The following is a 27,938-nucleotide window of genomic DNA, read 5'->3' on the forward strand; positions in this document are numbered from 1 at the left end:
AAAATTTAGATGAATCCACTCCACAATCAGAAAGGAAATAAGCAAATAAAAAGTTTTGTTAGTGGTCACGAATAACAACTACCTGTGCTTTACACTTTTTTTTTTCTTTGTGGTGCATTATATACCACGAAATTTTACTACATCAGCCGTTTGATGCCATAAATTATTGTATTAGTTATCCTCTTGCTATAATTTCACATAAATAAGAAAAGATAAATAATTCCGTGTGCAAAATGTTTTTAGGGATATCATATTTTACGTCTTAAATAAGTATAGGTAAGGCAGTGTGGGAATATATAAATGTATAAATATGTCAGTCCGGCGCCAGGCTGGAGGCTGAGGAGCCGTGGAACAGACAGCCATTTTTTTTTATTTTGATGTCACAGTGACCATTGTGAATTATCTATACCTTGGCATTGACCTTAACGCCGGTACCATCGGGGATCCCGCATTGTTGTATTATGATGTCACAGCCATCATCTTTTATTCTACAGCTTTCAACCATTTTGGATTCAAGCATTTTTAATTATGACCTCACATCAGACCTTTTTTGTATTATTCAAAAATCGTAAAAAAATTTAATAATTTTAAAAGTTATTAGTTTGCAATACTAGTGAAAATTTTAGTAGCACGAACTTACCTCCTGGAACTTGGAGTTCTCGATTTACAAAATCTGTCACACTTGTGTCTCACTGTATCTGGGTTGTTGCAGGAGACGTATTAATGATGCTTACAAGTGTTGTAATGTATGAAAGTCTTATTGAAGTACATGAACAGTAGACAATTGGAGACGATAGTAAAACAGCATGGTTATATATCGAATCCGTAGGCATTCAGGTAGTATCTGAAACTGCTGCTGACGAAACTGATTCTGTTGAATTTTTTCTGTATTGTTGTGATGGTAGGTAATTATAGAGCTGCTACATCCATGACGACGGCATCTTTCAATGTCGTTGCCGTTCAAGATCTATGTTGATGATGGAGGTGACATTACAGTTTTTTTTTTTTTTATGTGATATGTCAGGCTGGGCCGAAGAACCTTCAATTGCTGGTTGAACAGATGTCATCAAGGTCTGCGTTGTTGATGCCACAGAAGCCATCTGAGATTTCAAGTCTTGATAAAGGATTAACACCGCTAAATAACTGTCAAAGTCTGTCTTCGCTCTTACACAGTCGAAGAAAAACTGTCAGTCACAACGAAGGCAAGCCTTTATATAGTCATGCAAAAATTAATGTGACACTATGTACTCCATAAACTGTCTGTTTGTGGCTTTGCAGTATTTCTCATGAACTGATGTCAAGTAGTTGAGACGTCGATATATAAATCCACACATTTCGCACTGTGACGAAAGACTTGTTCAACGAACAAGTTCCACTCTTCGTGACGTCTAACATAGTGTACCAGCAAAATATTCTACCGCAGAATTTACAATCAGGTTCTTGCTTGCACTTAATTGGCACTGTGCAGATTTTATCGCGTCTCTTTAATATATAATGGCCACCAAACTGTTACTATACTGTTCGCAATGATACAGTCTTGTTTTAATGATTATCAGGAGGCACCCGCTTCTTTCATGTCGACAAGCTTTTAAAGTTGTAATGAAAGACGTTCCACAGTTTTTTTTCGCAGTTTACAAGGATATTTCGAGGGCGAAATCGTCTGAGTCGGCACTGTTATTGGCAATGCTGTTGCCATTTCTGAGGACAAGGCACATGTTAAGATCTCCAATGTTTAAATAGTAGATTCAGTCACAATATAGATCTTTTCAGCTACTGGCACCGTTGCCACTGGGATCTGAAACGTAATCGACGTCGCTGCCATCGTAGTCTGCGTCATCGATGGTACAAATTCCTTTAAATTTAAGAATGATGATTCTCCAACTGATTTACTGTATATGTACTAACGAAACCCGATCCACACTACACCACAGCCAGAGGTGGACTGAGGACCCTGTCATCTGGGCGTCACTTATGCATCCACAGTTGATGGTATAATATGTGTGTCAAATAACTAGTTTAAATTTTTAGTTTTAATTTGAATTTATTTTTGAAAACCTTTACACTCCAGAAATAAAATACATAATGTTCCAATTTTACAAATATATATCTATTTAAAAATACAGAAGCCACACATACAATTTAGGTTAAGGCGGTAAGCATTTTTGTAAGCAAAGTCTTTAATGCTGCAGGTCGATGATTTCAGTGGTTCCGTCACACAACTAGCTCAGCCACTTCATCTGTTCGGGCCTGGCAACGTAAATTATTCCACGTGGATTTTGCAATTAGTAAATCGTCAAGAGTGTTTTTAATTTGGTGGTACGGAATTTTACCTTCGTTACATTCCAAGCCATGGGAATAATTGCATAACCATTCATTGTACTGCTTGCTATTTTCGTCCAGCAGTTTCCAAGGATACGGAGGATGGAAGGTGCAGGTATGAGTCCTACAGTCGTTTCCATATTTGAAGGCAATCTCCTTGAGCACTTAGCTGTTTTAGTTCTGGAATCTTTCTGGTTGCAGTACATCTTAACGCTAGCAATGATCGGTCGTAACTAAATTAAATTCGCACACACGCCAGTACTTATGACAGAATTTTCACAATCTTGTTTTGACAATTTTACGATGCAAGTCAACAGTGGAGTATCAGATAGAAAGAATAAGTGTTGGGTGGAATAATTCCACAGTCGATCCTACAGTCGATGATATTTGAATTTATTCAGTCATCCTGTTTGTAAACGATAAAAAACATTATCGAAATCTTGCTCTTGAAACTGTCTGGACTTATTATCCGCGACCATATTATAATCGATGGAACTTGACATACATTTGTTAGTGAGAAGTAATCTTCCATTTTCAAAGTCCATGTTCATATGCAGGTACGGGCAGCTTTCGCTGATTAAAATTATGTTCACATTACGTATTTGGCAGTTATTGAACACCGAGTGGCTTACTCCTGCATTGAACTGTCTTCCAGTCTGAAGACCGGCAATGATTTAGCTTGTTTTTTTCCGTGGCGAAGCTGGAATTTACTATCCATTTGATACACTGGCTTTCAGGCAAGCCAGGATACGTATTCACGCTCGTATCGGAATGGTACGTCAATGTTCTTGCCGTTTTCTATGTTCTTCAGCATCTTGATACGTTCGATCTTGTTCACTTGGACATTAGGCAGCATCCACTCGAAAGACTGTAGTTTTTGCGAGACACCATATGGGATTTTTAGCAGCATTAATGGGCATGTTGGCTAGAAACAGTACGATATCTTGTTTGCGTTAATGATTATATGCTTGTAGTCTTCAGCAAATCCAAGAATCATGGGCAGTGAAACACAAACTTCGAATTTTCCTTCGCCACAAACATGTAGTTTGTATTCATCTTCGAGACCCCAGCTGGCAATCTGTGCAGCAGATAGTTCGTTCGGCTAATTTTTCATAGTGTATTTTATGCCTACTTCTCTCATTTGGTCTGCCTCCACACCATTTAGTACATATGTAATGCGATTGATTAGTTGAAGAATACCATTGCAGAATATTTTCGTCGTGGTTGGGTCACCTCCATTTTCCTAGATCAGTGTGCCTCTTATTTATTAAAATAACTGCGAAGGTAATGTAGAGATATCTTAGTGCTCTACAGCTATTGGTACTTCAGAAGGCAGCGTGCTTGATCCGAGTGGAAATAGCTAGTACTCGTGATACTGTCATAAATAATAACTGTATCTTCCACATTGAGAATTTCGCTTATGTCTTTCATTTGTTTCGTACAAGAAATCTCAGGCACGAGTGACCATAGTTTGTTTAATCGGATGAATGTTCGGCTTTATAATTTTTATACACCATAGTCCTGCAAAGGTACCTAGATAGTTCTGGAGGCGGTCTCAAATTACTTAAACTACTTCAATATTCAGCCTGTTTTCCCGACTTCATGTAGGCCACCCGGTGCGTGCCAAAGTCTGTTGAAGTGTATAAATTATTAACGGCACACTCGCGAATCTTTGGCTTTAAAAGTTAATGGTCTCGCATGAACATGCCTCAGAAATGTAATATTTCCAGCTTGTGTACCTACCTGATTAAATCTATTTTGGTAAGCAGGCGTTTCGACAGATAAGGATATTTTCACCCGTTTCTTTCTCATACCTCGACCTTCTTTTTGAGACCGTAAGTATAGTCCTGTGCCTTTTTTTTTACCCATGGCAGTAGCTTCCATGTTGGCATTGTGTCGACGTGCTTCCTCCAAATTCTTGCGCTCGTTCTTCGAAGTATTAACTGCCCACACTAAACCACTCGTAGCACCGATGAGGCCACCTAGGACACCCAAAGCAGACAAAATTAAAGGTAGGTATTCACAAGTCACTGTATTAATAATAATGTGAGCTTCTATCTTTGACCTTGCACTCACCTGCACCAGTCATTAGTAAGCTAGAATGTGCCTTAGTCTTGAGGGTCGTGACTAGATTCTGGCGAATACCCATTCTTAATTTAGTCTTGGTCTTCATGACCTCAGATGCCCCCAGGCCGCAATTTTTTCTCCTAGTCCTGCATATTACGAGCCGCTTACGTATATATTTTTGGAAATAATATATGCCTTGGTAGTTATTGTGGGGGTCAGTTGGCTGCTGTTCCCCATGGAGGAAGGCGTGTCATCAATTTTAATCGATTGACCGTGCCGGGATTCAAACTGAAGACTCCAAGGTCTATGACATAAGTACATTTTTAATCGAAATATATTTTATATTTTTATGGATGATAATTACAGATTTTAAAAATAGTGGATGTTGCATCATAATACAAAATGGTGAAGAGTTAAATAAAATAAAAATGCGGAATCCAATATGGCGGAAAGTTCTAGAAGACCAAATGGCGGAATACAATATGGTGGAACACAAGGTTTCGGTGGCTCTATGGCTCCACAGCTTTAATCCTGTCCTCATATCGATATAATCATACTACTTATAGTGATATTCAAGTCATTTAGTATCAAATATTAACTAATAAATCCTGCCAGGGGCTGCATACCAACATTTATGAAACAGCTGCATATTAAATTAAGATGCTAGTTAAACGAATGTGTATGTGAGAGTTTAATTCATATTATTATTACATCCATAAACTTATCCTCCACGCTAGCTTAACTGTATTCAAGATATTCATGTAAAACAAATCATTTGCTGTACTTGTCTGCTTTTGACCGAGACAACCCCTGATGTTAAAGGACAATGAGTATTGTGGACCACAGATATAACTAAACTAGTGCCCACTAAATCACCAAGTTACACCAGTTGCTAAAAGTAGGGCTCTTATAAAACAAGGGGGTGGCCATGTACGTATTAGTACATGGATTCTGCGTGAATTCCATTATTTTGTCCAGATGATGGTCTGTGTCAGATATGCGAACACCCAAATTATGGTTTCAGGTCTAGTGTTGCATTGTGAAAACAATTTTCAAAGGACTGTAGCTTATTTACCTGTGTTTAACTTATTTAATAGAGATCCGGAAATTTCGCAGATTCTTTTGGTCGCAAAGTAGATTTCAAATATTCATAACTTGGCACTGCCTAGAGGGTTGGTTCACAATTGTTCCACCACCCCCCTCTCCGACTGTGGGCCAGTCGAGCTACCAGCTAGCTAGCAGTATGTATAGAGACTTTTGTTTGAACCTGTTTATAAAGTACAGAATGCTCTTAGATTAACAACTGAACCCAAAAGCTGTGTTATCTAGAAATACGAATAAGTTTCGTTTAAGGGCACTCGGCTGTTCCAATAACATTCGGGGGTTCATTCGAAGAGCTCAGGACACATTGGCCCTTTCAAAAGAAGGGAGGGTTTTTTCATTAAGAAATTATCCAACAGGAAAGCACATTAGGGTGCAGCATAAATATGACTGTGAATTGTATCCTGACACCCCTTTAATCCGCGAAATTTCCGGGTCTCATTAACTATTGCGGAGGGAGGTGGCCACTGTTTTGGGAGTTGCAACGTGGCGATGTCGTGGTAGAGAACGTGGCTTGAACCACGTCTCGGAGCGCCGTCTCCTGGAAGGTGTCGACTCCAGAAAGGTGGAGGGGGGTAGGCGCTCACCTGGATGGGGAACCAGCACACGGCGAAGATGGCGACGACCACCACCACCATGCGGGTGACCCTCTTCCTGCCGCGCCGGCTCTCCGCGGACACGTGGCCTCCCGGGGCCGCGCCCCTCCACAGACGCAGCAGCATGCACAGGTACAGGCCGCAGATGAGCGCCAGCGGGACCACGTACGACGTGGCGAAGAACAGGATCTGCGGGGCACACGGCCGTCGGGCCTCGCTTCAGTTCCCACTGCCCTGCCGTCGACACCCCTGCGGTGCACCTCCAACCAGGTGATCGAGGTTTCAGACACGGTAGTTCAGAAAGTTTGTACACCTCTGCATTGCTTTGATGGTGGGACCTCAATTCTTTCAACACTCCCCTCTACGACTATGGACGAGTTAAAACTACCAGCTAGCTTAACCTATTTCAAAGGGGGAGAGGTTTTGTAGAGAGATATCAATTGGCAGGAAAGCAAATGTGGGCTTAGTAAGCACAGGGTGTGAATTTTTTTTTATCTTGATACCAAAAATGAATCCGTGTTTTTTCCATGTCTCTAACATTGGCAATATCCTTAATGGTGATAAAGGTGATACTACACTACCCAAAAAACGTATTTTGCACCACTCAATATTCTTGTAAGAATAATTATACAATCTCCGATTTTTTTTCTTTATTCTTGTTATAATTGTGTGCATTTAAGTGTCATATGTGTCATAAAAAGTGATTTGCGTGATTGCTAAAAAAATCCAAAACTTTTTTGAAAGACACATAACATTTTTGAGAAGTGTATTTTACAATTACTCTATAGTAGAAAACATTCAAATTTACATCTCTTAAACAGATCAGTAAATATATACATGTTTACATGCAAAAATACGATACATTAAATGCAACTTGTGACTTCACATAGGCCCTGAAATTTGGCAACATCCAAGGCACATCGTGGTGGCTCGCGTGAGATCATCCCCCCCGTGATCTGTATTTTGTTTTTCACCATATTCATCGGCCGTATCAGACTATTACTGATGAAGAAATATTTTGTCTGTGGTGCTATAAAAGGCACATTTCATGCATTTCCCAACAGAAAATCTTAATGATGATTACAGGCATGGTACCCATGGCCCTCACATTCGATTACGGGCCCTGGACCCAAGATCGCAGACACTCTCCCCCCCCCCCACCCCTTATTGTACAGTCACGTGCTACATTATAATTGCATGGTTATTTCTTACCTACACTCTTTTTAGAATGTAATCTAACCTGAAAATACAGGCTATAATTATGGTTAGGCTACTATTTTATAAGTCCAAACTAAGCTTTATTTATAAAATATTTAGTATGTTTTTCTAGTTTGTAAGAAATTATAATAGTTAAACATTTAAAAATAAACAGGGCTGGTCCCGGGCCCTAGACCCAGGGGTCCACCCAGCCCCGCCCTTGTGGGGGCCATGATGGTACCACAACCAAAAACAGTATGAAGTATTCGCGGGGCGTAAAGACGAGCTTTAAAGAGGAAAGTAGTTTTCCTGAGCTAATAAAAAGCGCACTGATGTCGAGGTGCGCGGTGCTGCAGCATCACTATCCCCCTTCTCCCCTCCCCATTTTCCAAACTTTTCTTTCTTCACCCTCCTAAATCCCATCGCCTTTTCTTGTTATCGCCAGATGGCGGCTCGGAGCCGCTGAAGAAGCAAACAAACACTTGCAATTCAGGGTTGTCCGTGTGTGTATGTGTGTGCGCGCGCGCGTGTGTGAGTGTGTGTGTGGCTTGCTAATGCCGCGGGCAAACATTTTAGAGGAGATTATTTAGCCATCAATTTCAGAGCGGGCCACCTGCCGTTCGTACCCAACCCCCCCCCCCCCCCGGCCCCCCCTCCTACATACCTTCCGCGCGGCGCCGCGACTTGGCTAGCAGCGACCGAGCAGGCGGTCAGATTCGGGGTCGCCAAGAGAAGCCATTGCCCCCCCCCCCCCCCCTCCTTTTTTTCCAATTATTGTAATGCACAATTTTTTAAAACCACACAAATAGAAAATAATCTAAAGACTGTAAAAGTTTGTGTAGCCGTAATGTTTAACACGGTCAGTGCTTATCTCCTTACTTTCAAGCTTTCCCATGAATTTGAATTAACAAAATACTTGTAGTTTTCTCGTCATATCAAGGTAAATTAAATCGTTGGAAAAATTTCGAAACTTAAATCACTTTTTTTTTTTTTTTTTTTTGCTGCTTCCTCTCGCCCTGATAGGACGTCGCAGCAAAGTTCAATTATAGTAACATCGCATAATAATATGCACATTTCATTCGCTTACGTTACCTGCCTAAAGTAATGAGGAAAATTAAGTATCCTTAGGTAAAGAAAGTTGAACAAATGGCTTTACGAACCAGGAAAAAAAACTTCGCCTTGTACTAATTTTTTTTTCGCCATATTATTGCGACTACAGTGTTAAAAAAATTATTGGTAGTCTGTATTTTGGACTTCAGCCACCAGAAGATAGTTTCATGAATTTCCAGCGCACTGAACGGGAATGTTGTGTATGAAATAAATGAAATAATTTAATAAAATGTATGTTGCTTAATTTTTTTTTGTCGTGAATGCGATGAGTGTCTTACTTGACGGTCGGTCGGCCACACCAGAAAAATTGCGACAACAAAAAAATTGCGACACTTAACCACGACAAACTCGGCCCATTGTTTGAAACCACTTGCTGAAGTGACTCCACATCAACATCAGAATCATCAGAGATAATATTCACGTCCATTACCAAAAAAAAAAAAATTATATTCTGCATTCCCCGTCGCTTCTCGCGAGGCGGACGGCTGAGGCTCTCTTGTTAGTACATTTTGCGCCTCGTTCCGAGGTTTTTTTTCCCCCACTGGCTCTTTCTCCGCTACCTTTTGCCTCATTCATACCTAGTACACTTCTCTGCATTTTAAATTGCTCCTGCTCGGGCTATTTTGCTTGTTTTCTTTCTTTTCTTCAACATAACACGTTTTCTCTTAGGCATTATGCGATTAGTGGCTCCAAAACCAAAGTTAAGTAACTTTATAGTTATTCCACTAAACTTGCATCTCTCATTGCTCAATCACGAGCGAATTAAAGTTTATATTTCTCTCGCAGTCACAGTTCTCGCTGACTTCAGTTTGACGGCCCTCCCCACTAACTCTCATTAAGTCCACACTGCAAATGTTAACCGGGTGAGTCATATGTGACAACCACGAGCAAAGTCTACTGAGATATATTTACTTCAACGCTGTAGCTTTCATAGTTTAAGACTCTGCCGAAGTGGCACTCGATCCGATATTAAAAACATTCATATTCCTGTCGGAAATTCTTGTCAAAGCTGAACTATCGGAGGATATGTGCCTTAAGGTGCAGAACCTTAAAATTTTATGCAATTTGTAGGTTTAAACCGTCGTCACAACGACGGGTTTATTCCACCGCTGCGTTGGCCGGGAGTCTGCATCCCTTCCAGCGCGAGATCAAATATGGCGGCTGTTATTTCCCAGTCTTTATAAATGCCTTTCATCAAACATGTGCGTAATCAAGTCTACGTCGTGTTCATTACCTCATCCCACGTTCCGCCTTCTCTTCGAGTCGCAAGTGATTGGGGCAGTCATTGGGTTCTAGTCCTTCAGGGCGTGTCAGACAACCCGTGATCCAGTCACCAGGACGTTCTAGTGCACAAACTCTTGGTTTCTAGGCAGTCGCCAAATAATATCGCTAAATTTTACTCATCCCTATAGTCTGTTTCTCGCGTAAGGCCCCCGCCTACCCGGGCACACACACGGTGCGCAGAGCTTCAGGGAAAACAACGCGATTTCAAAACTACTCAAGATATCCGAGTGGGGTCTGCTTACGAAGAGCATTTTAAAATTCGCTGAGGGCCGAAAAGTACTTTTGAATTTGGATTGAGTTTTCAGAAATGTATTTTAGAAGAGTCAAAATGGCTAAGAGGCATGTTTTCAGAGTAATTTTTAGGCGACTTAAGGGACTTGCATTTCACCTTTACATTCATTTATATGCCCTATAATGTTACGGTCACCGAATTATAATAAGTTTTAAAATTTTTAATTTACTATTTATTTTATTTTTCTAAGACCATATAATAGTGTATTTTTAACAGTATTATTACAGTTGTACGTTATACATGCTGAAAGAAAAATATATCAATTCTAACACCAGTTATTTCACAGGAGAACCTTTTTGTGCGGGAACTATTAATAACAAGGCTTTTTTTATTATGTATGTGCTATTAAAAGAATTATAAATGATATAAAAAATTTGCCAATAACTATCATGTCTTGCTTCTGCTATAACGTGTTATCTTCGCATACGGTATTTATTTGTTTTTGTAACATATTAGCTCACGGTATACGGCATTTGGGGGGAGTGATTTCGAGAATGGAACGGAAGTCACACTGAACGACAATGTGTAAACACCGTGCTGCCATCTGTGGCGGATAGCGTGAACCAAAGTTCACAAAGCCAAAGAGTAAATTTTTAGTATTAACTGTTTAGTTAAGTTTAACAAGATGGAAAGTATTTTGATAAAATTCATTGTCAAAAATCGGGTCCAAAGCCGGATTTAGTAAATTTTCAAGCCTTTTTCGCTTTTATCGGAGCCGTTTCATTATATAGTTTTTAATTTGGGTCTGAAAGTGGAATGGTTAGATAGTAGACGTGGTAGTTGCTCCGGCAGTGAGTTCTAGTGGTGGATACGAAAACTACGTGCGATTCGCGTTCAGAAGTGTAATTTTAAACACAATTTTGCGTATATTTTAAAGCATTCTACGTTAAGTTTCTGTCCGAGTTTCGTATTCAAAGTGTATTTGCAACATGCGATGACAATAATTTGCTCGTTAGAGAGACTCGCTCACATTTCTTTTTTCCAAGCCTCCTCAGGGGAACCATGACCCCGCAATGAAATATTCCTGCTTCCCTGATAGGCTTGAGTGGATTTATTAAATCTGCAGGGTAACCGCGGCTGACAGACTTGACACCGGAACGTGTAATCGGTTGCGATAGCGGGCTCTTATCTGACAATTCATTACCCGGTAAAAATATTGGAGTGGAAAGGGAAAGGGGGTTAGAGGAGGAGACCGCAATCTAGTTGCTGGCATATTGGATCACGTCTGTGGGAGCGCTTTTGGACGTGATCAAGCCCGACGGACAAGGGTGTTTTTTGAACAAGGATTCCCGCTGTTCCTGATCTACTGAGAAGGCCGTCAAGCTACATAGCATGCAACATGCGATAGAAATTTTGGGAAAGGAACTAGATAAAACATTTTTTTTTTTTTGTAATGCGAGCAAGTATTTGTGGCTGGGTGGTGGGGTAGGTGTGAAGTTTGTTAAAATCAAATTAGGGAGACATTTAATTTTAGGTCATGCCAAAAATTTCGATAGTAGCCTATATTCAAAATTGTAATCTTTAAAAAAATAATTAAGATGGCGGTAGCTAATCTCACCTTATAAACCATATTATTATTGTTTTGCTGGTAGCATTTTATTTTTATAAAGACATATTTTGTATGTAAAACTATGAAAGGAACATTCTATGAATTTCCCATCAGAAAATGAACTTCAAGTAGGTGACTTTCATGCAATTAGTGAAATAAAAAGCATTGGTCATTAATTCATTACTGATGGGGTTTTTTTATTTACAAGTATCAGATTATGTGTATTAAATATTTGGTGACAGAATTGACGACCAAACTCAATGTGAATTACTCGTATGCTATAATCGAACATGGCGGTTGAAGCCGAGTCTTAAGTGGACCGCCTAGTCAATGGTGTGTTTGTGTTGGTGAGGCTGATGGTGCTTCTAGCGCGGTGTCGCTTCTAGTCGCAGGGCCGTGGATTGGCGCGCAGTCTTCTACGAGATTTGAACGGCAACCACAACATTATATGGCGGTAGAAAATTAGATAAAGGTGAAATGATAAAAAAATGATGAGAATGAATTATTACGATACGCGCGCAGCAGGCAACGAAATTTTTACAGGATGAAAAAAGAGGGCTAAATACAAAACAAAAAGCTACATACAAATATATTATATATGTGCTTTTAAATCTCTACTGAAGTGATTGATATGTAATGCTGGTCCATGCCATTAAAAACATTTATTTATTGTGAGTATAAGTGATCGAAATTGTGTTTATTTTCAAGTGTATTTTCAGGTCTATTTTTTTAGTGAGGTTATGTTCCCGTATGTATAATTTGCGCTATAAATTATAAATTATTACATTATTATTTCATAAATAAATCAAAAAATTTCGAATTAACATTAAACATACATATATATTGATATTCTACACTAATTAAAAGTATCTCGATAATTTTACTATATGAAATAATTAATTTTGTACGCATGTTTATATTATTAGTGAATACTGAGTATTTATTTAATGTTTTATTTGATTTCATTTATACTTTTTTAACCGTATTTATAATATTACTCCAGTCATTTTATTATTTTATTTCTATTATTTATTTGAATGACAAATTAAAGGTGTTTTTTTACTCAGCCAAGTAAGAATAACTTCTAAGGCGCGTACATAAGTACACGCATCCGTTTTTTATGAGTTTTTATTTACTTAATTTTTATGTTGTCAGAATACACATATAAAGTAAAAAAGCTGTCTGACCTCTGATCATTTTCCCTACTTTGCCGTACGCCTTCCTGTTTCTGGGTTTCACAGTTAGTGTTTTTATACCCTGCACATGCAGTTTTGATTCATACCTACACTGCATACTTTAATGCATCGTAAAACTCTCTGTAGACGGCTCTTTTCACTTTAATGGCATTTGTGAAGGCAACCAACGCTCAAGACCCAGTACACAATTCCTTCGTTGATGTCAAGAGTGTTGCATAACAGCTATCTTGATACCAAAGGATAATATTTACTGACGTAAATTCTGCAATCAAATACGTAGCCAAGCAAAAGTTTTACATATATTTTATTTTAATGAAAAACCCATAACATTTGATTGGCAAACTCCGTTAAGGGTTTTTTTTTCTTTCAGTTGAAAATGGAAATACAATGAAAAAATTAAGTAAATTGTAATAAATTATATGGTACCAATTTGTTAAGTACAAAATATACATTTTAAGGGATTTTTTTACTGTGGTATAAAATATTAGCATTGTCCTCTTATATGTGGTATTAAATATTGGCATTGTCTCCTTATATTTAACAAAAAAAAGTTTAACAAACCTAACAGCTGCTGTAGTACTTTCTAATTCCTAAGCTCTACATAGTTTTCTTTTCAATTTTTGGTCAGAGATCTAGAAAGATATGTACTCTTTTTCTACTTTTATGACAGTAAATATCAATCATCTTAGTGGGTTTAATTTATAACTTTTGTGAAAGCTTTTTAACATCTGTTAACATTAGGCGTAGAACGAGCAATGGCAGGGCTTGCAGTTAGAACATATTTACGCCTCTCCCCACCCCCTTCCAATTAATTCGTGTTCTCCCTGGTGATGCCTTGAACACATTAAATGGGAATTAATTCATATTTCATAACACCTTCGCGTAGCTCAGGGACGCTCGAAAACAACAACGTTTCCGGCTCTGCTAATTAGTCGCCCGTTTATTTTCCCTCTCTCTTACTGTCTCTCTTCCCTTCTGCCTCTTCCCGCCTTTTTCGAGTTCCATTCCAATCTCGTCGTCGTTCATTTGTCTTTCCCAACGTGGCTATAGTCTGTGTCTCATGCAACGTGTTCTCAAAAGTAATACCAATGGTCCTCGTAGCCTTCTGTCACTGTTGTGCTATCTCTATAAAGTGTTACTTTGAAATTGGCGGATGAGATAAAGGGTATTGCTAATATTACTTTTACGATCTGTCGAACTTGAGACAAGTTACACTGAACGCAATTTTTTCCTCTTGTATGTACATCCTTGAGTATTTTTACCCGCTCCAATCTCACGAAGTTAACGGTATTAAAACCATCCTGGAAATTAAATTATTTATCGTTTCCCGCCAATTTTCCAAAAACCATTTGATGTTTTTAGCCTCATAACTAAGTATATATAAAGTTTTGAAGTGAAACTTCTTTGCTGAGAGGGCTACAATTTTCGATCGTTACGAAAATTTCGATCGCACGAGGGGGAACAGTTAGGTACGTGGTGGGGGAACCGGTAGAGGAGGAGAGTGCGTCAGCGGCGACGCTACTCCAAGCATGCATTAGCGGTCGAATGGGGTAACGGCAAGGGGAGGGGAGACAAGTACGTACCGGAGCATGCTATATGCCAGTTGTAACGGACGGAAGGGGAGACGGCAGGGGTGAGGTAGAAATGACGCAGCAGTGATATTACGGAATTATAGTAACGCTGCTTGTGTTTGTCTACTCCTCAGTTTTTTTTATTTGAAATCATTCCCACATCTTTACTTTTCCTAATTATTATCTCTTGTTCAATAAAAAGACTAATAATTTATCTCTATCTATACCTAATAAGCAAGAATTTTCATTTCTGTAGTGCGTGGACTCCAAATACACACTATTTTTATTACAGTATTTTCCCATTAACACTAACACTACATATAAATAGATTAACATAATATTGACTACTGGTTTTAGTTCACATTTATAATATCCTAGTGAATTAATTATTGATCTGTGTAATAAAAACATGATTCGATACAAAAGATTAAAAATATTTATTCACTTTAAGAGAAAGTTTTAGATGAAAAAGCTTTGTTATTCTGTATACAACAATTACAACTCGGGCCAAATATAAATTGCCTGCTACCAAGTTGATCCAGCGTGACACAAAGATCGCAGACCCAAGTGCATCAACATAAACCCGTACATATTCATTTTCGTAAACATTAGGGTAACTTACATACCAAACGAAATGGTGTGCCAAATGAAACTTTAAGGTAGTGAATTACCCCGGCATATATTTGGTAAACTAAAATAGTTATAGTAGAAAGTAATTACAAGTTTTAAAATACCTAAGAAAGCTGACATTACAATGATTATAATGTTTCTTGCAAAAACACAGCTTAAAGCACGCGCTTGTTAACCTCAAGGGACGTGGTTCGAATCGCGTCACTGGAAATTTTTTTTACCTATTTTAATGATATTATAATATTACAATATTATATAATAATGTTTAATCAGCTCAATAGGGTTAAGGTTTGTTTGTAATAACATTTCAAAGACTGATATCAGTCATTTAAGCAAAAAAAACATATACTTAGTCTTATAATATGCTTTTTTTAATGTTTCGTGTTAATATTTTATTAATATCTTAGAAGTAAAACTTCTAACGTATGCACAAACTTTAAAGTATTGGTTGTTTAATGAATTTTAAAAAGATGCACAGTATATTAATAAAAAATTACTCGTCGAAAAGTTTATTTACAACATGAAAAACATGAGAACACATGAATTTGTTCGTTACCGAGGGTAGATGTTTACACATCACTGGCGAGTACTGAAATACCCGCTCACATTTAATTAATTTTTTTTCTCTACTCCCGTTTCTCCCTCCATTCATTCCGTTGAAGTTCCATTCTCATCTTCACCCCCGTCGCCGCCTCTAATGAACTCTATGTCCATGAGACGTTAAGCCCATCCGTTCCTTTCCATTCAGTGTCCATATCGCACGTAATAGCACTATTTGTAGTTACATGAAAGTCCTCTGGATGTGAAGTGAACCTGGATTTTTTTTTACGTGTCTCCTATTGTTGAGATTGACATTTCGTTTACCAACAAATTAGTTAAAGACCAGTACATACGGTGACAGAAAGATTTGTTTGCCTAAACAAAATATTTGGTTGTATATGGCGAAATAAATACCTATATGTTGTTGATCCAAACAAATATTTTTCAGCGGGAAAGATTTTGTTGGCCCAAAAAAAATGATTTTGTCAACACAACTGTATTTTTTTTTTTTTTTTAGGTGTAAAAAATCAATTTTGTATCTCACCAAATTTTGTTACTCCAAGTAACTGTTTGTTTCAACATTTACAAACAAATATTTGTTTGCTTCAAACAAACCTTATTTCCCTGTGTACAAAAAGGAGGTTTGTCTGTAAAGTCGGTTTACGGACGATAATTTTACGTGATAACGTCATATCAATTTTTTTAAATTGCTGCTTTTAAAAAGCCCGCATTAACCTATTTTAATAGTATAGAAGATTTTCTCGCACAGTGGTTGGCCGTTTCTTGCACGCTTGGCTCAGGCGGAACGTGACAATGAGTCATGCTTTTTCGTGCGTGCAGCCGGAATTAATCGATTTATAAGACATTATCACGTCAAAAATAATTATCGCATATTTTGGGTCAAAATTCAAACCCAGGACCTCCGAAAAGTAAGTCCAGTGTCCCGGTATTCCAAAGCCAACAAGTATACCATTCCGACATTTTTGTCACGATACGTAACGTAATCACATCTTTACTCTTGATGAAGTTATGGCTACAAATGGTTCGTAAAATATCCTTCCTATTGCGTAAGTCCCTAATCGAATAAATGGTGGTAATTTAGTTTTACAAACGATGCGCAGATTTTTTACATTTCGAATTGATTGCGTCCTGTCTTTTATAAACCCTAAATACGTACTCCTAAAATTTTACTGTTTTGCACACTGAAATGACAAATAAACTAAAAAAAAATGTGATAGTCTGTATGGGCTACATAATATTTGCTTTTATATTTATTTTCATTTCAGACGTGAGTAGGCCACTATATTGTTTTATCCATTAAAGGTCTTGCATGCCAACACAGACTGACCAATAACAACTCAGGTTTTAAGCTTACTTTGTGACCCACATGCATACACATTCATAACAATAATCATCCAGTTGTTAAAAGCCACATGCATCACAATTAATTAATACAGGTATACTTTAGGGGATTTTTTTAACGCGTTTGTAAATGGCTTGATATTTCGCATGTAAAATTATTCGCAGGGTAACTGTTTCCTTTCACAATTAAACACAACTAAAACAAGAAAAAAATATAAATAAAAAAGGAAACTCTGTCGCGAAGGTATACATTCGCCTCTCAAAATTGTGTGAGGGTCTCGTGGTTGGATAAACGATTCATAAATTCTCACTGCCGCCTCCCCTCTCCTCTCCCCAACAACAAATCGCCGCAACTGCTTCAGGGTAGATGATGCAGCGTACGTCTACGAGTGAACGAATAATCTGTGCATGTTTTCGTTTGCGCAAGAGTTATTTTCCGTTCGTTTTGGGAAGAGTCCTCACGATACTGGCTGTTTCACGGGAAACATCTGACTGGAAAAAAAAAAAAAGCAAGCGCGTGTAACTCAGTTCACGTGGTAGAAATGAAACTTCTTTGGAAATACAAACCTCCACTCCTCAAGTATATCGTAAGGTAAAACGGTAGAGAGAGAGAAAGAGAGAAAGAAGACAATTTTATAATTTTTGTTTGGCTTTCCTTTCTTTTTTCAAGTATTTAAGAATCCTTAACTTTTTTTGTATTTATGAGAAACTAGACACCCGCCCTGGCTTCTCACGGGTGCAATGCTGATACTAAATATACTAATAAATTATAAATATAAATATAGACTAAAAACTAAATATAATCAACAAACATCAACAACAAAAGATACCTATTCTATTCAGTTCTTTTGTTAACTTAAATACCTTACCTTAAACTACGATTTTCGATAGTTAAATAAAAAATATTTTACTTACTATTCGTTCGACTAAAAACCAAACATAATCAACAATTATCAACAACATGATCTATCTCGTAGGGTTCAGCCAGCGTTTGCAATGTAAGCGCAAAAAAAATGTGTTTATTTACGACATCACATTAGAAACCTCTAAAACTATCAATGTTTCTCTCCTATATTATGCATGTTTTATACATATAAACCTTCCTCTTGAATCACTCTAGCTATTAAAAAAACCGTATCAAAATCCGTAGCGTAGTTTTAAAGATCTAAGCATACATAGGAACAGACAGACAGCGGGAAGCGACTTTGTTTTATACTATGCAGTGATTTAAATAATTTATAAAAAAAAATATTAATAAACATGAAATAACAAAATTATTTGTCACATAAAAATAACTTCTCAAGTTATCAATAATTATTTATCAATCAATAATAATTCATGAATAAAACTCACTGTTGAAATACTCACACCATAAAAAAAACTGTGCGTATTACTGTTTCTTTAAACAATACTGACATTTTGAACACGCCATATCTCTGAACGAAATATGAAATTAATAACAGGTAGCGCTATCTATGCAGTAAATACAGGGACTGTCTCAACAGAGCTCTCTACGCTGCTGGTTGAACAAGGAGGAACGCGAGCGTGCTGGTAGAAAATATAAAATACCAAGGCACTCACCGCTGACTGCATAGGATACATATAAATATTTTTTTTTCTGGTACAAGCACATGCGCAGAATCTCTGTCTTATTCTTTCGTTCATCTATCTTTCTCGGTTCTTTTTTTTTTTCTTTTTTTGGTTGAAGCACGAATCATCGCACAAAGAGGAGAACGAAAACTAGCCCAGCAACGTATGTAGCATAGTGCTCTATTTATATATATTTGGCCAAGTACATATTATCTGTCCTTTTCACGTTAGAAACGTTTCACAACAATGTTTCGCGAAAATGTTGCATTAAAATTCGGACTTTTACTCTTATCGCTCCCAAAGAAGTTTCACTTCAAAAAATACAGGCCTTGGCACGTCTAGCTTCGCGAGGCAGAACGGTTTTTGCACATGGACTAAATAAAATATTGAAATAGAACAATATGGAAAATTCTGACCACTGACCCGGTTGGGAAATCGAAACCGGTACCTTGAGCTCACCAGCTAATAAGCTTTGTTTTTGGAGCCATTAACCGCGAAATTTCTAAGCGAAAAAGGGTTATGTTGGAGCAAAGCAGAAAAAAAAGCGATATCGCCCGAGCGGAAGCAATTAAAAATGCAGAGGTGTCGAAGGTATCGAATGAGGCAGATAGTAGCCCAGAGAAATGAGCCAGTGGGGCAGAACGAGCTCCCGAACGAGGCGCGAAATATGCGCTCGAGCGAGCCTCGGCCGTCTACCTCGCGATGTAAATTCATGAAACAAACCCCTCGCGTCTGTAGTCCAAAATAAAAAAAGTAATAGCTGTGGCAGAAAATTGACGCCATTCACTTATTCGTACCTTTACCGTCTCCTAAAGCGCACCAGTCGCCATCTTTGTTTTCAGTGTTTGCTTCTAGGAGCGCTATTACTGCACATTGCAAGCTTCGTCTGCTAATTGCCCTTCGCCATATGTGTTAATTATTTTAACCGCTAGAACATAATATTTCCAATCACGTGTAAACATAACGACAAAAGTTTTATCGGCCATCTTAGCTACCATTAAAAGTCCTTAAAAATCACACTAAAATTTAAGGGAACTCTAAAAATTATAACAAAATTATCTAATTGATATACCTACTGATTGGTTTCATCGATACCTTCATTCGTTTGATCCTTATACAGTTGAAAAATGTAATTTGGGCCTAAAATTGTTTTTGTAATATATTTAATTAAATATGGCATTGCATTATGTATATTGATTATTACAATTAAAAAACCGAAGTTCTGGAATCAATCCTACGTGAGTTTTAATAAATGAACCATTTTTGTTTTCTAAACATTAAATATTACTTGAAATTCAATTCTACTACAAGAAATCTCGATAGTTTGTTAAACAAAATGCTTCATTTCGTCGTAATTGTAAATGACAGTGTTCGTCGTCTAGAAATTATGCTTATTCACTTGGTCTTCGAACAGGTCCAGTTTTTCATTAATACAGTACAACATAAACTACGTTCTAAAGACCCGTGTGTTGCTACTTCATCAGTAAGCTGATTTATTATGTTTTGCTTACATCAACAAGAAAAAAATCAGATTTATTTTGCCTTATTTAATATATTGAAATAATAGAAGGTTTTCAGAATTCCACACCAAGAAAAGAGCACATTTATTTTGACTTACTTAATGTCTTTAAACAAAAGAAGTCTTTCAGGATCTCATCAAATGCACAGTTGACCAAGTAGAAACCAGTACCATTCATTTGTAATGCACCGAGCACATGCTAAAGTTTAGTTTATGAACAAGAGTCAATATGATCGGTTGTTACGCGTCTGTTTTACTGCTGGAGTCTGTGCGTATACGAGTCTGCAACCTAAACTGTTGAGTTAAAATGTTCGCACAGTAGACAGACGTGGCCTACTTCAAGTTAGTTGTTCGCGTGTCTTCTCAAACTGTCAATACGGAGTCAATCATAATAAATGGCACTTACCACAGCGAAACTTTATGCGAGAAGGATTCTTCACGCGTTTACTCTTTTCATGTCTTCGTGCATCATTGGCAAATGTAACGACATATCTCAGTAGCTGCACGGATGTATATTTGATGACAATGAACCTTTCTGGCAATGTGCAGATGTGGCCTAACAACATGCCAATGTACCAATTTGGGGTTGAGTCTTCGAACCGAGAACTCCGAACTCTATGACTTAAACGGTTTTTATTTATAATTTTGATTATTTTGATATTGTTTTATTGTTTACATTTATTTTTTTTAGTTTAAGGTGGTGGTCAAAATTATTTTGGTGACTTACCAGTGGCTGGTAAGGGTGTTTTTAAGTCACTTTGATTAATTTTAAATTTTAACATTTTTGGGGACCGAAATTATAAATTTTTCCTCGAAAAGGGATTTCCAATTGAAATTGGGAAATTTTTAAGTAATTTAAGGGCCATATTTTAAAACATTTTGGGAAAATTTTGGTCACTTTTAAAGGTCAAGGTTATCCAATATGGCTGAATCCAATATGGTTGAATCCAATATGGAGGACGATAATCTCCAATCCACACCTGGACGCTGGAGCCAGACCTACATAATCATACTACGTAGTAGCGGTAATATTTTTTTTGCGGTAGCTCTATGTAAAAGTTGCTGCTTTTAAGTAGAAATAGTTAAAATATTCCAAAATTGTATTTTTAGCACTACAGGTATTCTCCTATTTACCCTGAAAACAGCTTTAGGAAACTTCTCGATTCTGAGAAACAATCGTTTATAGTCAGGACCATCTTCAAACTCCTCACTATTTAAATAATCGAAAGACTGCAAACCTTTAAGCATTATAATCCTGTATAAATAAGACAATATTAAGTGATTTGTAACAGAATTTTAGGAAAGGTTTTTGAATGTTTCTCTCAATAAAACATAAGTTTCATCCCTTTGATATCTTTAAAATGTTGATTAATATTTTCTTTTTAAAACTTAACAACAGTTTGTAATGCTGAAGAACTAAAAATTAACATATTTAGTACCGAACAAATTAAAAATCAATAATCGTTTACAATTAGGTTTTTGCACTTTCGTATCAGCAAACGTTTCAATCAAAATAAAAGTTCACAATTCAAAATTCATTAAAAATAATATTGTCTGATCTTTGTTAGCTTTTTTTTCTTCTCCGTGTTTTTCTTTCCGCTTTATAATACCTGATTTGTCGGTATTTCATAACAGCACATTACATTTCATGTGACTTGCATTTTAAAATTTTAAAAATTTAGAAAGTGGCACGTATCGATGAGAGCTACCCTATTTGTTATCTGCATGTTCAGCACAATTACACACCGCCGTTTATTGCTTTAGATTTCGGATCTTTGTAGTTACAGTTAAAGGTATTATAATTAATATTCCAAGCAAACTGGAGACAACTGGAACGAAACACACACACACATTATATATATATATATATATATATATATATATATATATATATATATATATATAAAAACATGATTATGCTTCATCAACTGAACACGGTAGACAAATCAAGGGGCGTAAATAAAGCTGAGTTACTGGTTGCAACAGAAGCTGCCCCGCTCATTATCTTGAAATAATATCTCCCTCTCCACTACTTCTCGTGGCCGGCTGATTTTTCATTGCCTTATCAGTTTTTTAATATTCTGCCGCCAAGCGATAACCAAGCCTCCTCATCATCTAACATGAAACAAAATATATTATAGGTGTATTTTTTTGTCTCTCCTTGTAGTCTGTTATCATAACTTTCTTCAAGACTTCAAGGTATATTTTGCTTGTAGAAAGTTACAGTGGCCAACTTGATAAGAGGGTTTTCAGATTTGTAATTTTCGTCCTGCCATCTGGGCAAATCGACAGACTGAATTTTTTTTTAAAATGTAAACGGGCCCCTCTGTTGCCAGGGCCCAGGAGATACGTCCCACGAATAGAGTGAATTAAAGTACGATGATCGTATGCGTGTGAAGGATAATTCAATTTAAAAATTATATTTTAAATAACCGATTTAAATAATAATTCTGCTTATACATGTAACTAAAAGTATACAAATAATTTTCATAACAGTATATGAGCGAATTATGTAGTTCCATAACATTAAATTTTCATCAAATGAAATATTAAATATTTAAGTTGACATAATCTACACTAGATAGAAATGCGCGAGTATTTTACCAATTTTTAAAATTCGCCCCCTATTGTATTGTAATGATATCAAGGGTTAAAATATATAAAATAAATATAAACTCCAACCAAAGGAGTTGAAGTAGACGTTTATTTAAGCACTTAATTGCTATAACTCGCTATGACATAATATCACATCAATACGAAGTTATTATATTTCGTTATTTCGTTAGAGTAATAACAAAAACTTTTGTCAATATAAATCTTTTGTACGAACAACCATAAATACAAGGGATGAAAAAAATAGAGGTTGGAGGACAAACAAATTAATAACTTCTTTAATAAGAACGCCATAAAATACATTCAAATTATTTGTAAGTTTTAAGAATATTTTTGAAACTTTTGTTGAAACAGTTTTCAATAACCCGAACCATTGCTGCAAGCGGATAAAAAAAAAACAGGGATAGGAAACCAAAATAATATATATTTTATTTTTTACCATGATTTATATTAAATCCGTTATTATTAATTGTAAAACTTCTGAATATTATCGATACTTTCGTATGAAATATTTTTATACAACCAACCATTACTGCAAGGGATGTAATAAATAGGGTTTGGAAGACAAAAAAAAACATAAATGTTGGTACACTATCAAATCTGTTAAAATTGTTTGTAAACCGTATAAAGTTATAGATATGGATTTAAGTAAAGGGGTATTTTTTGTAAGTTCTCAGTTTTCAGTTTTCTCCACAACCACTGTGCGTCTTAGATTAAATTTTCTTTTTTTAAATTTAATTTTCAACCACGTTCACCCGATAATATCTGTGGCAACGGCTGTTGCATTGCTGATGAATCCTATCGAATTTTGTGATTTCGTAAAATATACCAGGAATTCCGTTGCACTACCTCACGCTGAAGGATAATTTTTCTGCGGAATCTGAAATCGCCGAAGTTGTGTGATGGCATAAGACTCTGTATTAAACGTCTGCAGAATGACATATATTTGAAGCTAGCATAATAACCGGTAAAAAAAAAGGGAAACGGTATTTATATTGTGAATATCTTTAATTTCAACCGAAATAACCTCAATTTTCAAACTATTTCAATTTCCAGTGTAGTTATCTTACAGTTTATATGAACAAACATATTTCAAAAATGGGACAGTTGTATTAATTTCTTGAGGCATTGACCCTGACATTATTTGTTAGGTAGTAATATGTGTTATGAATATTTGCATCACATTCACAAAAAATAAATAAATAAAGATAAGGACTGACAAATACATTAAAAGTATTTAGTAATGTATGTAGGGTAAAACTACAGAAGAATCTTAATGAAGCAAAAATAATGACGTCCAATAACCACACATTGGGGCGAAGCCAAGCACAAGAGAAAGGAACGTGATGGTTTAGGAAAGCTGTCGGAAATAGCGTTCACGGCAGGGCCGGATTTACTGCCTGTGGGCCCATTGGCTGAGTCTGTGGTGCGGGCAATCTCTAAGGGGAAGGGAGGTATATTGAGTATCCCCTTCCAGTGAAACAGTGGGTGCCTCGTGCCTGGGTCTGGGTGGGTATTTTTTTTTAATTGACCTACAAAACTCATAGTTTTGATCAATTTTCTATTCTGAAAAAAATATTTTATTATTAAATTAGACAATTTAACCAATCAGTATTAATTAGATGTTAAGGAATCAAGTGACACCAAAACCAATGAAAATAATGGAAAGTTTCTAAATGCTGACCACTCCTATATCAGCTTTCCACAGAAGAGTTTAGTTCGGCGCAATTAATCCACACAAAACAACTGGACACCATGTCGACGCGTATTTTAAGAATGTAAGAAGATCCACATCGCAGAATAATTTATTTTCGTGTCGTGTGTTGCGGGCCCCCATTTGTGGTGCGGGCCCATAGGCTACAGCCTAGATAGCCTGCGCGTAAATACGGCCCTGGGTCACGGATTATATACACGGTGTTTCCGTAATGCAAAAAGAGAGTGAAGTGCTTTGTAATGTTTTTGCCGGCTCTAGATTAGGTTTAAGGAACAGAGCGGGGAGAGGGGGGAGAGAGATCGCGATAAGTCTGATAACAGACGAGGATAGGTGAAGCACCGGCCAGTCGCAGAGTTTCTTGTTTTTGTCCATAATAAAGCATTGATAAATTATTATGACCGCCATGTTGGTAAGTTAGATCGTCAAGTAGTTGCCTGGCAACAGTCCGACTTGTTTGGCTGTACTTTCGTCAGTAACAGCCATTATAATATAATATTAAATATTAAACAGTATACAGTATAACAGTAATATTAAAAATTTATTTTTTTAAACGGTTTCTGTTAGGCAGTCCAAACTGTATCAATCATGCAGTTTACGCACGACTTGTACTGTAGGATTGTGATCCGAATAAACATTTTCTTCTAACTGAACCAGCCCCCTCCCCCCTCCTCTGAATTTATGAAACATTTTGCAAAAAAAATATCAGTGACGACAGTGTGAGGAGCCACGCCCCCTGCGGCTACTATTGGAGGTCCATATGTCAGTGTGTTAGTCAGTTAGTGTCAATAGTAATGAATAGTGAGGTAAGTTTTTTAATACAATTTCTTAATTTTTTCAAAAATTATCCCCCGTCCCTTTTTCCCATGAAAAAAACTTTCAGCACTTTCAGAAATTGATATCAATAAACTAGCAAGCAATGAGCGCGTAAGGAAGTGCTACGTTATAAGACAGCTCTAGTATCTTTTCGCCACTACTTTCTTTTCATGGATTGGTGTCTACAGGCTGGCTCTATCATAATCATCGCAAAGTACCTTTAAAAACACGCTTGGAATTATAGGAATATACAATTTTATTTTTAATTAGTTTTAATTTAGTCTTGAAATTAAGGTAATGAATGGTACCTAAGTGATGCCAAGTGAAATTTTCCCTTTTAAACATAATTATGAAAAATATTATAATAATCAAGGATGAAGTGTAATTTTTTTAACTGGCCAAATTTTTCCCGATTCAGTCACGGACACAAGGCAGGCCCGGATGGGTCGAACTCTGATGTCAAACATAATTCTAGCCTTAATTGATTTTGCAAATCGCGCACTTTGCGGTAACCCGTATCAACCAACGTAAGCAGGGTTTCCTTTTCTCTGGTGCTTTTAAATTTTATAAATTTTTGAGTCAATGAAATACTTTCTTTCCTAAAAATAATTTTCTCTTAAAAGGACATCAAAAGGAATTTTTTTGTAATATTAAGTCTTCAATATACAATATCCGGAATATACAACACGTAGCATATAGAAACTAGTATAACTCACACACAAGCTAGTTTTTGTGTGTGTTAATTTTCCTAAACAAAACTTAGTTTGATTGTGTAAATTAGTAAAAAAAATAGTAAATATTATTTTTTAAAAAACTAAAAAACACGCTTCTCTTTTTTACTCATTTATTGCTACATTGGTAAAAACATGTACAGTTTACTAGTAGTAAGTGAAGAGTTCCACTATCAAAATGCTTGCTCCATTATCAGATCAGGACCAGATTATTGTATTTTCATCAGGATTACATATACTTGAATGTTTCAAGTAGGTTAAAAGATGTGTTCCAAGATTTGTTTTCGTAGTTACCAGGACCGGTGCAAGGTAAATTGGCACCCTAGGCGAAAAAACTTAATTCCCCCCCCCCTCCCCCCCTTTTTCAACCCCAACCACCGGACACCACAAAAAAATTTTCCTTGCCTCAAAACTCATCACGTAAGCCTAAGATTTTGTCAACAATCAAATGTAAGATGCTTGTGTTTTTTTTTTTTTTTACTTTTTTACTTATTTACAAATCATAAACAGGTTACCGTGGACTTGAAATAATTACTTATATCAATATAAACATTCCAAACTGTTACAAAAATCCATTTTCATCTAGTTTCAATAATCGTTAAACATATGATATGAGCTGTTGTGTGTCGTGCTGCGCCGCCCCCAGCTATTTGGCGCCCTAGGCGGTTGCCTGGTTCGCCTGTACGGACGCGCCGGCCCTGGTAGTTGCAAGCGCAGCTAATAGAGGAAGTGTTGTTGGTTTATGGCTGACCTGGAACACGGGCTTGTTGTAGTCGTCCAGGAAGACGCACGCCGTGTGCTCGGACGACAGGTAGATGTAGTCGGTGACGCCGTGGCTCAGGTAGACCGGCACGCACGACAGCAGGATCACCACCCAGGTGACGGCGATGGCGGCCACGGCGTTGCGCTCCGTGCGCACCGAGATGGACGCGATGGGGTGCACGACGGCGAGGAAGCGGTCCAGCGACATGAGCACCAAGGTGTACACGCTCGCGTACGCCGTGACGACGATCAGGTACTGCACCACCTTGCACCAGACGTCGCCGAACGGCCAGTAGGGCAGCATGTAGTCGGTGGCGGTGAAGGGCACGCAGAAGACGATGAAGAGCAGGTCGGCGAGCGCCAGGTTGATGATGAGCAGGTTGGTGGTGCTGCGCATCTGCTGGTTGACGGACACCACGATGACGACCAGCGCGTTGCCGAACAGCCCCACCAGCACGATCAGGCCGAACAGGATGGGCACCACCACGGCCACGATCTGCGTGATCATCTGGTTGGCCTGCGCCGACTCGTCGTCGTCGCCGTCGCCGGCGGAGCTGTTGCGGCAGATGGCCGGCAGCTCGCCGAGGTGGGCCGACAGGTTGCTGCACTGCGCGTAGGCGTAGCGCAGCTGCGAGATGCCTGCCCCGGCGACCCGCGGGGCCGAGACGTCCTCCATCGCGCGGCAGGTCAGGAGCTCATCGCCCTCGCCCGCGCCCGCCTACCCGACCCTTCCTGCAAGTGTCTCAAGGTCTGCAAGTCTAGAACAGAATGGAACACGTGTGCTGCGGAGAAAGTTTTCGGGGAACAACGTCCCGCGAACGCATTTTTTCATGTTTCAGAGGGTTAGCTGTTAGCTCGGTTTCATCACGTCAACGGAAATTGTTTGTGTATGTGTGTGTGTGTGTGTGTGTGTGTGGTCTGACACGAACGCTAGTCTCGTTGCCCCCACCCGCCCGAGCCGACGATGGAACACGCGTGGCCGTCGGTGAGGTCAGAGGTGTATGTGTGTAGGGGTGTCTGAGGGGGGTAGGGAAGACGACACAATAGTGCGCCAGCGGGCGGCGACGCGCGACGCTGCGACTAGACACGACCGCGCGCGCGAAGCAGCAGGCGCCGACTGAGTGCGTCGCGTTCGCCGGCGCCAGGCGTCGCCGCGTCCCCTCCGGCGGTGTGTAGGTGGGGGGAGCTGGAGGGGAGGGTCGGAGGTGCGCGCGCATCCTCCGCGCTCCATAGCGCCCCCCCCCCCCCCCCCCAGCTACCTTCAATTACCTACAGTCTGTCTCGCGCTTGGATTGCGTTACACTGTACCTAAACGACGCGCACTGATGCCGGATTCATACTACCCCGCTTGCAAACATTAAAAAATATATATTGTATACCAT

The 27,938-nt window shown here is 38.1% G+C and overlaps 1 protein-coding gene across 1 annotated transcript in view; it reads right to left on the bottom strand.

Moving 5' to 3' along the window:
- Positions 1-27,659, bottom strand: part of LOC134534807 (allatostatin-A receptor-like) — a 576,662-nt gene extending 549,003 nt beyond the window's left edge. The window contains 2 exon segments of the mRNA XM_063373401.1: positions 6,075-6,272; positions 26,546-27,659. Coding sequence (XP_063229471.1) covers positions 6,075-6,272; positions 26,546-27,232 — 885 coding nt within the window. The 5' untranslated portion in view covers positions 27,233-27,659.
- Positions 27,660-27,938: the final 279 nt, after the last annotated feature.

This window comes from Bacillus rossius, chromosome 8, assembly GCF_032445375.1.
Source record: "Bacillus rossius redtenbacheri isolate Brsri chromosome 8, Brsri_v3, whole genome shotgun sequence".
NCBI classification, from domain to species: domain Eukaryota; kingdom Metazoa; phylum Arthropoda; class Insecta; order Phasmatodea; family Bacillidae; genus Bacillus; species Bacillus rossius.